We start from the raw sequence: 14,485 nt of genomic DNA, 5'->3' as shown, positions 1-14,485 counted from the left end.
TGTCAAACACAGAGCAGGGTCGATCAGGGGGTTGGGGAGCTCCCCCCTGTCACTCACAGAGCAGGGCCGATCAGGGGGTTGAGGTGCTCCCCCCTGTCACTCAGAGTAGGGCCGATAGGGGAGTTGGGGCACCTTCCCCTGTCATGAACAGAGCAGGGCAGATAGGGCGGTTGTGGCCCCGCCCTCTGTCACACACAGAGCTGCAGGGCGATCAGGGGGTTTGGGCGCCGCCCCCTGTCACGCTGATCCCGGTGCCGGGAGCCTCGCTGCTACGCTGATCCTGGTGCCGGGAGGCATATTACCCTTTTACTATATAGAATAGAGGCCTGGTGCACGGGTGGGGGCTGGCTAGTTTGCCCTGAAGGGTGTCCTGGATCAGGGTGGGGGTCCCCACTGGGGTGCCTGGCCAGTCTGGGTGAGGGGCTGAGGGCTGTTTTCCGGCTGGCGAGTGACTGAAGCTTCCAACCGCTCCTTGTTTTCTTCCTTTTTTTTTATTCTGGGCCAGCTTTAGCTCTGAGGCCTCGCCTCTGAAAACATCAATACAATGTTGCGGTCCGGCTGGTTTCTGGGGTTTTGTTTAGCTTCTTATTTGCAACATAGTATATAGTTTCTTAGAGTTGTAGCTCAGAGGCCGGCAGCGGCAGGCGGGGAACGTTGGAGTCCGCCAGTCACTGGAGCAAGCAAGTCTCCCTGCTCGCTTCAGTGCATGGCTGCTGGCCGCCATCTTGGCTGACAATTAATTTGCATATACTCACTGATTAGCCAATGAAAAGGGTAGCGGTAGTACGCTAATTACCATGTTTCTCTTTTATTAGTGTAGATTAGCATATTATCAATATCACCAACCGTAGTCAAGATAAGGTCCATTTTTATCTTTTTCGTATCGCTCGTGCTTGGCACACAGTAGGCGCTCAACAAATGAGAGATAGTGGAAGAAAAAAATGAATGAGTGAACAACAAACCAATGAACAGGACAGAAGTATTTACTCGGTGCTCCTCTTACTCTAGGAAACCTTGATGCCAGCGGCCTATAGACACAGGCATGATCCCTAACAGAAAGCTTAGGCATCAACGGTTAGGACCCTTGCACATGAACAGGCTTGTGGTGGGATGCAGAAAAATAACATGTGGGAGACATTTAGACAAAATCATTACTTATCAGGCGGCTGCAACGGGGAAAAGAACACACTCATGCCACCCTTCATGACAAGAAACTTCCTTTTTTCCTATAACTGGGTAAGAAAAGGAGAATATTCGAGGGTTTACATGGAAAGCCGTGTGTGAGTGTCCGGAGATAGGAAGGACCGGAGGCAGGCTGGTGCTGGAACAATGGCGGGAAGCTGGGGGCTGTCCATGTCAGCTTGCTTGGGCTGACTCAGAAATGGATGCTATAAAACAGCTACGGGCTAGAGGAAACAAGTGGCGTGTTGGTGAGTGATGCTAGCCCTGCATGCATTCCCTTAGTCCTCAAAATAACCCACTAGTTAGGTATGATTACCCGCCCTTCACAGAGAGGGAGGGCAGAGGCCCGGGGAAGGAAGGAAGGCCACTTGCTGTGATCACTCAGAGGCCAGAGCCTGGGGGAGCATGGGGTGCACACAACCACAAGAATCTGACAGCCACGGACCTGGCATACGGTTAAACCTGACTCACCTCCCAAAGGTGTGGCTTGCAAACCCGTCGAATCATCAGGATTGCTGCTGGGAGGGGAGGGGGCAGAATGCTCTAGGACTAGACTTCTGACACTAAGGTCAGACTGACAAATTCCACGTGGTGTTTATATTTTTAGGTAAATGGACGGTGGCAGTGAGTGAGACGGCAAAAGACTAATCCAGGTCGAGACTCTCAGTCAATGAAATGGATTTGTGATGAGCACGGCGAGTCCACAGACAAGAAAGATGTCCAGTGGCATCCCTAGTTCTAATGGCTCCTGCTCATTCACAAACCAACACCTGCCGTGCGCCGAGCCCCGAGCCTGAGCCCGAGGGTGGGCTGGGAGAGGAGCCAGCTACTGCCGTACTCTGGTGTATACAAGTGACTGGATTCTCACAGTACTGAAGCGTCCTCCTAATAGAATTTGGCTTGAAATGCTATTTCATTAGTGTGTCAGGTACTGATTTCTTTGCTTGGGGCAGGCCTTTCAGTTTATTCATCTGTATGGCATGAACACCTACTACAGAACCTAGAACTCGGCAGGTGTTGTCTATACCAGGCAAAGGAAGAGGGAGGGAGGAGGGAAGAAAGACTAGATAGACAGCCTTACACATCGGTAAAATTTGCAAAGAAATGAGTGGCTAGTAAAGATGTATATGTAAAACAAACAAACAAACAAACAAAAAAGACAAGATGCAACGGTCTGGTCTCCCTTACATCTGTCTTCCTATGAGTTAATGAAATGGAGGAGCAGATAGTCCTTGTAGGAAGCCAGCATGCAGCACTGGCATGAGGCAGGCAGAGCAGAAGTTTCCCAATGGCCTCAATTTACAAAAAGCCAGAGAGATGCTGGTGACTCGCCTTGATGACAACTGGGAGAAGCTGCTTCTTTGGACGTCAATACAAAGGGCTCATTGTGGAGTGGCGGGTCTCATGTCAGCATGACCCCGGGGACACAACGTTCCTGACAGAAAAGCCCAGGTGAAGGCGGTAGGTGGGGTGACTAAGCACAATGACATCTGTATTTTTTAGGCTTCAAAAAGTTCAGAAAAAAATGTCGGTACCCTCCCGTGATCAGAAAGGATGTGTTGCTCAAGAGAGATAAGAAGGATTAAAATATAAAGGCTTCACACACAATCGCTGATTACCTTCTTGTCAAAAAACAAAGTGGGCCATTTAAATAAACAGACGCAGCTGCCAAGGCGGCTCCCTAACGCATCGGGTTTGGCTATCAAAAAAGACCGAGAGGTGCGTGCCCGACTGCCTCCTCTGGGCAGAAACACTGCAGGATGGCCCCGATGACTGGAGGCTTCTGGGAAATTTGCACATGGCAATACCATAGTCACAACCACAGTTCTATCAACTCCGTTTTAGTGCCAACTCCACCAGGCTGACAGAGTGACAACTTGCAATTAAGAAAACCGAATTACTCAACTCCTACTTTGTATCCGAGTATCAAAATAGCCTCACATCGGAAAGTATGGGTCAGTAAAGGCGAAGAGGCAGAAAGCCTGAGATAGTGGCTAAATCAGGTGAGCCTCCCTCTGCACTGAGGAATCCCAAGTCTCTGAGCTGGGGGTAATCACCCCCCGAGGCCCAGAGAACCTGCTGAGTACGGAAGCGTTGTCTGTGTTTAGGAGAGATCGGAGGGAATGGAGGGAAGGCAGCCCAAAGGTCAGTTCAAAAAAGACAGAGGATTCTAAAACGACAGAAACTGAGCCTGACATTCACAATGGGACATTCTGCAGGAAGAATGGTTAAACGTGTGGTTTGTGACATTTAGAAGAGAAAGGCCTGGCCACCAGGAGCCAGCGTAGGTTCAGGAAGAAGGAGCCGGGCCCCATTGACTTCGTTTTCTGTTTAAAATGGGGTTTCCAGCAAAGGGATGCTTCCAGGACCAGGTCTGATTTCAGACAAGATCCTGGTCGCGTGTTTCAAGACCTCCGCGTGGAGATGGAGGCGATGTGTCGCCCGCTGAATTAGGGTCCTGTGTCGTTTTGCAGAAGGTCTTTAGAGCGACAGGAATCTGCCCTTCGTTCTGTTCAACTTAATTTTGGTCCAGTGTTTTGGAGGAGGACATGTAAGTGATGTCATTTAATATAAGCTGGAGGCACTGAGGTATTCGGTCAGATGACCAAGAGTAAAAAAATATCCCAACTAGTTGGAAAACGGTTTGAAACTCTCGGGATAATTTCTTGTCAAATGTGGCCTTGTATTTATGTCATTAAAGAAAAAAACACACACCAGATGTTCAAATACAGGGCAGATGAGAACCACCTAAAAGCAGCTGATGTAAGGAAAGCAGCAGGAGCTCCAGCAGCTGATGACCTAGTGTAGTGGTCGGCAAACCTCGGCTCTCGAGCCACATGCGGCTCTTTGGCCCCTTGAGTGTCGCTCTTCCACAAAATACCACGTGCGGGCGCACACGTACAGTGCGAATGAAACTTCGTGGCCCATGCACAGAAGTCGGTATTTTGTGGAAGAGCCACACTCAAGGGGCCAAAGAGCCGCATGTGGCTCTCGAGCCGTGGTTTGCCGACCACTGACCTAGTGTGAGGGAACTGTGTGATGAGAGCGAATGCAAACTCAGGCCACACTGGAACTGCACGGACCAGGCCAGATTCTGGCACATTTTGTGTGTTTTTGGGCCACACGTTTATATAAGGACAAGGACATACTCTAAGTGGGTCAAAAGATGGAAAGGACTAAGGGAGTTCTGGGAACGATATCGCCTGGGGAGTGGCTGAGGGCACTGAAGATACTGACTTTGGTAGAAGAACTAGGGGCATTCATAATCATTTGAAACGTGAAGGGCGATCGGTTGTGCGTGCGGAGGAAACGTAACAGACTCTATCAAGTGTCAGAGGTCTCACTCGGGGACGTGACTGGACTCCACACGGAAGTGAGCTGGAACCACACAGAGAAGCACATCCTAAGGATCATGACCGCCGCACACGGAGTGTGACACCCTGTGTGGGTGACCTCCTGGTCCCTGGGTGGCCCAGCAAGGTGATGTTAGAGGGAGAGCAACGGGGAGGTTAGAAAGACATTCTCAGGGCTCTGAGGGCGGTACCCATGATGCATCAGAAGACAGAGAAATGAAGATGAAAAACAGAATAAAGAAGCAGCGTCTTGGCCTTTCTCTTTCGCCCCCCATGGCTGTGTATTTGTCTGTGTTCAGTACAATTTTTTCTTCTTCTTTCAGGTTGCTCAGAGGATGTCATGGACGGCAAAGATAGTCAATCACATAATGTGCTTTGACAATATCCTACCAGGCTCAGAAAAAAACAAAAACCTGTCTCCCGTGTACTTACTGCTTTTGCACTGACAAGTTCGACAGCCATTGTGGTCAAGCTTGAAACCGTAAACGCAGTCCTTCTCTGTCAGGGTGCAGTTGGGTAGCTCCCCGCACGCTGGTGGATCAATTGTGATGTAGGTTGGTTCTAATCATAAAAAGAGAGAAAAAGTCAGTGAAACATGATTATCTCTTAGAAGCTATTCAGTCTTTGAAATTCCACAGTGCAGTAAATTAACAAAAAACTAATCCATTTTCATCAAATCCTAAACTTTTATACTTTCATAGTCATTTTTTTAATTGAATCTAGAGGTGATATTGGTTCACAAAAATCATACAGGTTTCAAGTGTACGACTCAATAAAACATCATGTCTTTAACCTCTGAAAAAGAAGGTTTTCAATTTAGATTTTTGACAATCCAAAAGCTCTATTTCTTTATGTTTGAGCAACTTCCGCATTTTTGGGTGCCCTCACACAATACTTCTCTGAGGGTCACCACTACGGGAAGCAGGTAAGAGAGGGCAAGGTGGACTCCATTTAAATTGTTAACTGCTCTTCTACTTCTTCCTGATGTTTTCTGAGTTTACTTTTTTATGATAATCAAGACACTGCTCCCAACTGTCAATGATCTCACTTTCCATTTTGCAACATTTCTGAAATGTTAGCTTTTTTTTTTCAAGTCAGTAACTCAGAGATGTTTGAGGCTAGCTTGAAACATCTAGATTTCTTTCATTTTTCATGCGACTGTCCTTCAGCTAATATGGATGGTACAATGGGGAACAGGGCCTAGGAGCTTCTACTCAGGGCCTCGGCTTATGCGTGTGGCAGAGTGAGACACAAAGCCTTTGAAAAGAAGAGCGAGCAGCCACCTGGGAAGAGATACACAGAAAAAAAAACAAGGTGGGGCGATGCTTTACCTCCCCTGCCATATAAACTACGAAGAATTGTTCTGGGCAATAAGAATAGTGTACTGTGTGTCTACATCATGTTTCCAGCGCTCTTCATTCAACGCCTTCGAGCTTCATCACATTCCAATGAGATGGGTGTCATCATTGGTCCCATTTCACAGATGAGAAAATCCCATACACCGGCTTGCCCAAGGCCTCAGAGTTAGTAAGTAGTGGAGCCAAGATTCAAGCCCACACATTCTGGCTCCAAGGTCGCACGCTCTCGGCCTCTGTGCAATACAAAGCCCGCCGCACTGGCTCCTGCTTCGCAGTGCAGGGAGAGGGACAGTTTATGTCGCGCCAGACTGTGCTGAGAGTGCGGTCAAAGGGAAGAGAGACACTCGCATATTTACGGAGCCTCTTTTCAACCCAAAGATACTTTGAACGTCTTCAGTGGACGCTGGTTCCCACAATATTTTTTAAAGAGCTGAGTACAGAATGTCTCTACCTATGTTTTCACAAGTGGAAAATATGAGCTGCAGAGAGGGTGACTGGCTTCTCCAAGTTTACATAGCAACCCCGGAGCAGGCTGGGAATAGAACAGCACAGAGGTTCCCGACCTCCTGCCCAACACTCTATCCACTGGTCCACACTCTCTTCTTGAGTTTCATCCCCCGTTACCATGGCAGGGAGACCAAAATAAGTGTTCCAGCGGCCACTGCTACGATCAAGAGTTCTAAATTCCCATCCGTCGTCTAAAAGGGGCCGGTGACTCAACTCTCCACAGGTCGCAAGGATGACTTTTTAGAGAGAAGCTCTGCTCAGCATCCTCCCACTGGAAATTCATATGAAGAAGGCACGGCACATTCTCCGTTTTTATCAGAGCGCAGTTTGGAGACCAGCTCCCTGAAATTTTATGTAGACATTCCAATGCTGTAAATTTTCTAATTTCCTTCAATGATGAAAGCATCCCTTATGACAGAGAACTTTAAACATCAAAAAGTAGTTTAAGTTTAGGCAAGTTTTAGGAGACTAGTGGATTAAATACAGTAATACTGCTTTCCTACATTCTCTTAAAAAATGCCATAAACATCTTCGGTTTTGAAACTCATGTAGTTTTTTTTTCTTTTATCACTGCACTTACTAGCCACACAAACTGATGATTCTATTTCAGCCTTTAGCCACGAGACTGCCAAGGTTTTGTCAAAATTATTCTAACCACAAATATGAGAGAGAGCAGAGAACCTACCACATTTAAAGATACCACATCACAGATTATTCCACTGAGGAAGGCGTTAGACGGTGACGGCGAACCTTGTGAGCTTGGCGTGTCAGCATTTTGAAAAACCCTAACTTAACTCTGGTGCTGTGTCACATACAGAAATTGTTTGATATTTGCAACCATAGTAAAACAAAGATTTATATTTTTGGTATTTATTTTAAATATTTATGTGCCATTTAACAAAGAAAAATCAACCAAAAAAATGAGTTCGCATGTCACCTCTGACACGCGTGTCATAGGTTCGCCATCACTGCGTTAGGATGACATCCTAGGGCTACGCATTTCAACCGGCGCGCCCCACGTATTTTAACGCATGCAATACCTGACGATTTACTCGTGGGAACGGACCTCTTTCCCCTTAGGTTGTCAAATTAAAAATGACAACAGCCGGCACAACAATAGCCACCCAGTGTCAATGAATCAAAATTATACCTATTTTTTTGGTCAGATGGGCAAAACATATTTTTTTTTTTTGGTGTGCCGCAGAATTTTAGTAACTAGTTTATGTGCGCTGTGAGAGAAAAAGGTTGGAAATCGCTGTTCTAGAGTCATTAGAGTGAGGATGAGGGTGAATTCGGAAAGTCCAGTGCTGTAGCAAATGGCTTATCCACAGAGACCAAAACCTTGTATTCTTTACTGACATTGGGGTTTATGAGAAACTTCTGCCTTCAAAAATGTATTGTAGAAAAATATATATTTGTGCAGACTGCATTGACAATGAAAATTCAGAATAACCGCAGGGCAGTATGGAATTTTACTTTGAGTGAAGTTCAGGGATTTGTTAAGAGAGTTAATAGTGAAGTATGTGCTATTTTGGGGCACATCTCCTGATTACTGGATGGGATTAGGATTATGATCTGTGGCCAGAAAGAAAAGGAAAAACTAATTGGCTGCCAGAGGATCAGAACAACAGTGAGAACAGTCCCACGTTTTATCCAAGCAGCTCCGTCGGCCGGGTACACGGTCCCAGGCATCCGACAGCGCGGTTCTCCGGGAGAGGAAACACCTTCAGTCTTTCCCTGCAACATGCAGGATAACGGCTTCTGCTCAGTTTAACAAGTGAAAAAACGTACATAGAAGGGCTGTGGCATAGGCACTGGTCCTACAATGCTGCCCTGTAAACATTTTAGGTAAAACCAGTCCTACTGGGTGTCTTCCGGGCCCCAGAAGAAGTGGTAGAATGCAAGAAGCCAAAAATCATGTAGTGCCTCTAAAATTAATATTTCCCCATTCATTTATGATGCACACGACACGGAAGCAACTGGGAAGAATACGCATTTCATATTCTAATTCCCTCCGTATTTCATGTTAAAACAGAGGAAAAAACTCAACAAAACTCACAGAAAACCTCAAAACTCAACAAACATGTATTCACGAAAAGCGTCCATTTGCTCTGGAACTATTCCATTTCCTTTCAATCGATCAGGCTGAACACAACAACACTCGCTGTGATAGAGTAAATCTAGACAGAAGTCTAAATTAAAAAACAACATTCGAACCCCGCAGTTATTATATTTAACAAATAAGTATTGCTTTCCTTTTCCAATACACGCTGGAAGAAACTGAACAAGCCTCTGAGGGGGAGATGCACGTTAGGGGTGCTCCTGCCGCCGCCCCAGGTCACTGCAGCCACTGTGGGCGTGTAACAGACACACACGCAGGCAAGCGGCTGTCTCCTAACGGTTTATCTGAAGTCATACATTACTGTCTACCTCCTTCCATCAGTCTCTCGACGTTTTAGTGCTCGGTTTCCTACCGTGTTAGGCCATGTGTCTATGTTAGATTTCAGTTAAGAATAATATTACAACAGAAATATGCAACTATAAATTTTCTAGCAAAACTCTGATATCATCGTAAGCAGATCTGGGTTTGTTTTCAGTCCCATCTATTAATATGTAACCTCAGAACTGGTCGTATTACTTTTTGGGGCAATTTTTTAAAGAAAGAAGTGGCGTGAAACTCCTGAAATTCATGATCTTATTTCAGACAATGAACGCCAAACGGAGACACATTTGATACCATCCTGAATTAGAGCCTTTAAAAATCAACATTGCGCTTACAGTCCTTAAAAAGTAAGGACCAAGAGCTGGCTAGCGTCTTCGCACAGTTGCTATCCAAGGAAGGTCTTGGTAGAGGAGGAGTCATTTTAAAGAATCCAGAATCACGGAGCCACAGTTTGTTTCTAACCCGGCTACGGAAAGAAACTGGAGGACGTGCCTGTGAGAGCGCTCTGCAAGCTGTGCACAGGGAATTGTTATCATCCCACACTTTCTCTAGTCTCTGCAACAGTGCTCTGAACACGGAAACTATCCCGACGGGGCTCGGTCTGAGCTCCAGAAGATTCTCATTTAAATCCTACATTTCGCTGCTCTTCTATTACATGGGGTACGGTACTGAAATGCTATGCCAGAGAATAGATGCCTTCTAAAAAGACCGAGTGATGACTTGGGTGATTATCAGTTGAACGAGATTCTGGATAAGACTCTTGGAGACAGGGATGCATCCCTGTATGGGAGGCCAGCTGCCGGCAGCAAAGAAAACTGTCCCCCTTTACACTGGTCTTGCCTGTCCTCACTTAGGAGGACGAGGGGACGCCTGCACAAGGGCGGGATCAGGTGAGGGGAAATTCCACTTGCTTCCAGGATCTCCCTGAAATTCCACCTCCTCTTGAGCTGAGTCAGCTGAGTCCTCCACGGGGAGAGAGGCTGGCTCTGCAGGGATTCACTGTCTGTGGCTACAACTCTAAGGGGAGCCCTGGAACAGCTTCTCTGTGAAGAATTCTAGAAACGTTTCTGAGCCTAGAAGCAACAAGAACAAAAATGGGTGTTCGCTATGTCTCCAGTCTCCATTCGTCTGCTGCTTCCTACCCTGCGTCTGGGTGGGGACCGGACTCTCCTCAACCTGTTTCTTCGAATGGTTTTCAAGGACTCTGGGCACCTCCCAGGGCCCAGCAGAGCGCTTTTCACAGCACCCCCGCCCCCCCCTCCCGCCCCCCCGGTGGGTGATCAGCCACCAATTGTCGTCCCAGGTCTTAGGGAACAAATTCTGGGAGGAAGCCTGTCATTACAGGCAACAACATGAACACATAGTGGTTCATCATTTTACATTTATTTAAAAGTTTAGGGAAGAATATTTCTTTCATTTCCTAGGAAGCACAACAAACCCCCCAGATCAGTGAAAATGTATCCAGGAAAACATATTTTTCAAGATTAAGAGAGTGCCAAGTGCTACGTTTCTAGAACACCACCAATATTTCATATTGATGCTCAAGCATTTCCTCAAAGGAATTTTATCTCCTCAATGGGGATATTAAGGCACTGTGATCATAATTAACATGGCCAAGAGTATAAAGTTAAAACAAAAATCATTATTCTTATTCCGAGGCCATAGCACTTGGGCCATAAAATATATACTTGTTTATTTAGGAGGTATAAATGGGTTAAACAAATCTAAGTAAGCTCTCTACTTTCTTGCTTCTTATTTTATGGAAAATTCTCCAAAAAGGAGAAAGGGAAGTAAGAAGTTGAAATTCAAGTTCAACCTTTTAAGAATGGATTTTAAAGTTTTAATGTCAGTCCTATTGTCATATTGGATAGTCTTAACATGTCTGAGACAACAATAGAACAAAGACATATATTTTGACCTTCAGTTATTTAAAAACGTGTTAACTTAAATTTATATAGTCACTGTTCTATTTCAGGTAGGTGTAACTTAAATAAAAATGTTAACAGATGCTTTTAACCCCGCGCTCATTTCTATTGCCCCGTTGGACTTCTGGTTTTGAATTAATGCATACAAGGTTCTTCTCATGACCTTGACACCACCAGCTGGTTCTCTCTTGCAAATAATACCAACTATGTATCTCCATCGAGCAAAGTGGGAAGCACTCTTTCTGATTAGCAACACTGGGAAGGCTGACAGCCCATTAGTAGCTCTTGAGGGTGGGTGGGTGGGTGATTCTGGGAAGTGCCCTTGTGGAAGGTGCTCGGAGCCATCCCTGCTGGTTTGACTCTGGGTCCAGATGTCTATGGTCTCTGGGAATGCTTTCTCCCTCCGCTGGGGGTCTGGGCGCGTGGCTGGTCTGGAGGGCCTGGCTGTGGGTAGCAGCTGCCCATCAGCACCCTGGATTCCTACAAATCCATACCAGTGTCCGCACACACACACATGCACACTAAGAAAAGTTCTTTCTGGAAGAACCTCACCAGAGGCAAATTTCTAGAAATAGTTAAGGCAGATCCACTCTTACGTTTCTTTCAAAACTTAAAAAATGTTAAGTAGAAAAGGATAAATGAAGCTCATTCCTGTCTCTTATTTCTCTTATTACCTCCCCCTTTGGACTTTAATAATGGTTTGCTTACTTCGTGTAGCTCCTCTCTGTGGATTCACAAGCCTGCTTATTTGATTGTGAGAGACTAAGATGAACAATTACATCCTCTTTTCAGACCTAGTTCAGGCACTTTCTTCCTTAAGATTTTTTGGGGTGGGGTCAGGGAGTGGGGGGCTGCACTTGGTTAAGCCAGACGAATATCTGATGAGCGGGACAATTCCGAAGCTTCACCACTTTACGTGGCTGAATGTATCAGGCCTCCTACAGCCCACCAGTTACTGGTGGTCTGTCCAAGGGCCATAAAACTGGAGATTAAGTTGGCCAAGACAGAACCAAAGGAGATAGCTTATCTTTTTTACTGTCTTCATATGTCATTCTGTTACCACAGTTGCTATTCAAATGTGACCGTAACTAGTCAGAAAACCATTGGAATAAATCACGGAAATATCAACTAATTGCAGCCTGGGAAGAGAAATACTGTAAAGAGAAAATTTTCCCAAATGAAGCTGGAGGAAAATCTCTATTAATGTAGACAATAAGAAAGGAAAAAAAGTGAAGATATAAAAAATTCCCTAATCTGGAAATGGGAATTTCCATGGTGTATGAATGTGTATTTAAGAAAGTCTCATTAAGTCATGGAAAAACATCTCCTACAGTTGGAGTCTCCAAATTCTTTCAGGCATTACACATTTAGTTATCCTTTTTCCCTTTGTATATATTTCTCATAACAACACCTACATCCTTGTAATTTCTGAAGTACTTATCTCTGAGCAGTTTCTTTATTTTAAAATGAATGGTGTGAAAATGTTCCCAAGATCTGTATTATTTTATGGTCAGATAGAGGAGAAATCACATATTTACTTTAGACCTATTTATTAACTTTGTGTGCTTTCTCCAAGGACTCTTGGCAGTTGGAGATATTTTTCTCTTCCTTTACCAATCGGATACTTAATAGGAAGAGACAGTAGTATGATTCCGAGATTATTATTAAAAGGCCACAAAAGGCAAATAAAAAAAAATTTTTTTTTGGAGTGGGATATCATTTTCCAGGAATTCAGCATGAGAAGAAGCTCAGAAAATAACTGAGTTCCAAGAATAATCTGTACCTTTTCAATTTGTCTTATACTTTATTCCTATATATTTCCTGTTCATTTTCATAGAGAGTAGGTCCTGGTAACCTTTAACTGGGAAAACACATGCCGTATTTGTAAGCCTATGTATGTGTATTTTAACAACTATATTCAGCATGGGGGTGTCAGATGGTCAGAATCTGATTCCAGGAACCCAACACTCTGAGAAATAGCTGAGGACCAGGGAGGAAGGGTCCTCCCATTAGGGACCATGGTTTATTCACTGTTTATGACGTCAGCACCTAGCAAACAACTTGGCCCCCACTAATATTTAATGAATGAACAAAGAGGGGGGGAAAAAGACACCTGTGCATCTTAAAGTTAGGGCACTTTTTTTTTTTAATGAAGAAGGGTCCCCATTCAATACTGTCCCTAACAGGCTGAGTCTCTAATTTCCCAACTTGGAGGCCTGGACGTACGTTCCTTAGGACCCTCCTCACTGCAACAGTCCCTTGCACATCGCAGGTTCTCAGTAAATGAGACCCACCAATGCAGCACGCGAGACCAGCAGGCTGTGGTGAAGCACGGAAACTGAGTGAGAACCCCCAGGTCCAAGCAGGCCAAACTGAGACACCCAGATGCCTGACATGGGTGAAGGGATGACCTATATCTCTGACTGCGGAAGGCACGGAGTACACAAAACATCACAGGTCTCCCTTCAACATGCTTACCACCAAGTCTGACCCTCCGAAAGCTTAATTACCTGGAGAATTCACTCCTGTGACTACTTCATTCCTTTATGATGCCAAGTAAGAACAGCATCATTAAAAGGGTCCTGAAAACAGCTGGGCACGCACTCAATTCAGCAGCTCATCTCGAACGGGATGCAGGATGAGCACGTTTGCCGACTGCTCAGCAAACGTCCTTCACGATGAGGTAGAGACTGGCACGAGGGAGAAGAGACGAGGGGAGAGCTGGGACCAGAATGCACAGTGCTGGTGACGGTGGCTCAGTGCCTGGCACACTGCGGGGCTGAGCAGCCCATTCATTTACTCCGTGGGGATGTGAGTGCCACTGGTCAGGGCCCAGGGCTCAGATGTGCATGGGGCTGGGCAGGAGGCAAGCGTGAGGCAGAGCTGGATGGGTGGGGCGAACCCTATGTGGGGCAAGCAGGACCAGACAAGGGGAAGCAGGCTTTCCCAGAGGTCAAACTGCGAGGTCAACATTCCAGCTAGAGGTCAGGAAAAGAGCATGGATCAAAGGCGAGGCCACAAAAGTTCCAAATCACAGGACCTGGGTCTCAGCAATGAGAATGGAGCCAGGAGCAAGAACGGGTTTCGCATCCGAGCCATGATGATCAGGCACTCTCATATTCACGGCCTTATTTCCCCGCCCCCATTCCCCACCCTCTCACGATGGTGGTCTACAGAGAAGCAATGCCAAGGACATGGACTGGGGGGTGGGAAGTCAGAAGATTTAGCTTGAGTCCCTGTTCTCTGCTTATCTTACATCTGATGCTCAACCTCTCTGGGCATCTATAAAATGGGAAAACCCATTTTCCCTACCTCAACGATGATCAGTCTGTAAACCCTAAGGGCTACAGGAATACTGCTGGCTGCTACAGTTATTGTTCTAACGACGATCCTGCTTGCTCAGAGCTAGAACTGGTCTCAGACGATGGCTGAGTTAAGTGACTTACGTGCCCGTTTGCAGGCCTCAAGCATTCAGCTGATAAAGGCTATGACAACTGGATTGGCATTCTGGACCCTGTCCTTTGTAACTGAAGCATCATTTTCTATCTCTACTGATAACATGAAAAGCTTCTGGGATGCGGGTGGGTCCACATGGTCTGGTGAGCTGGGAGCGCGTTAGTGGCCAGCCACTGGCGCCGTTCACATCTGCTGAGTAGCGGTCTGAGGCCATTGTCTCGCTTTTTGACTGTGTCCATGGCGTCTCGAAGAGAACAGAAA

The 14,485-nt window shown here is 45.9% G+C and overlaps 1 protein-coding gene across 2 annotated transcripts in view; it reads right to left on the bottom strand.

Annotated features, from left to right (window-relative positions):
- The window catches only part of CRIM1 (cysteine rich transmembrane BMP regulator 1), a 179,594-nt gene that overhangs the window by 37,962 nt on the left and 127,147 nt on the right, over positions 1-14,485 (bottom strand). For both annotated transcript variants that reach the window (XM_070429003.1, XM_070429004.1), the window contains exon 8: positions 4,968-5,096. In XM_070429003.1, coding sequence (XP_070285104.1) covers positions 4,968-5,096 — 129 coding nt within the window. The remainder of the gene's footprint in view (positions 1-4,967; positions 5,097-14,485) is intronic.

The sequence above is a fragment of the Myotis yumanensis genome, unplaced genomic scaffold, assembly GCF_028538775.1.
Source record: "Myotis yumanensis isolate MYYU_CA2020_CCGP unplaced genomic scaffold, mMyoYum1.0.hap1 SCAF_11, whole genome shotgun sequence".
Taxonomy (NCBI): domain Eukaryota; kingdom Metazoa; phylum Chordata; class Mammalia; order Chiroptera; family Vespertilionidae; genus Myotis; species Myotis yumanensis.
This window is presented reverse-complemented; position numbering and strand designations above follow the sequence as displayed.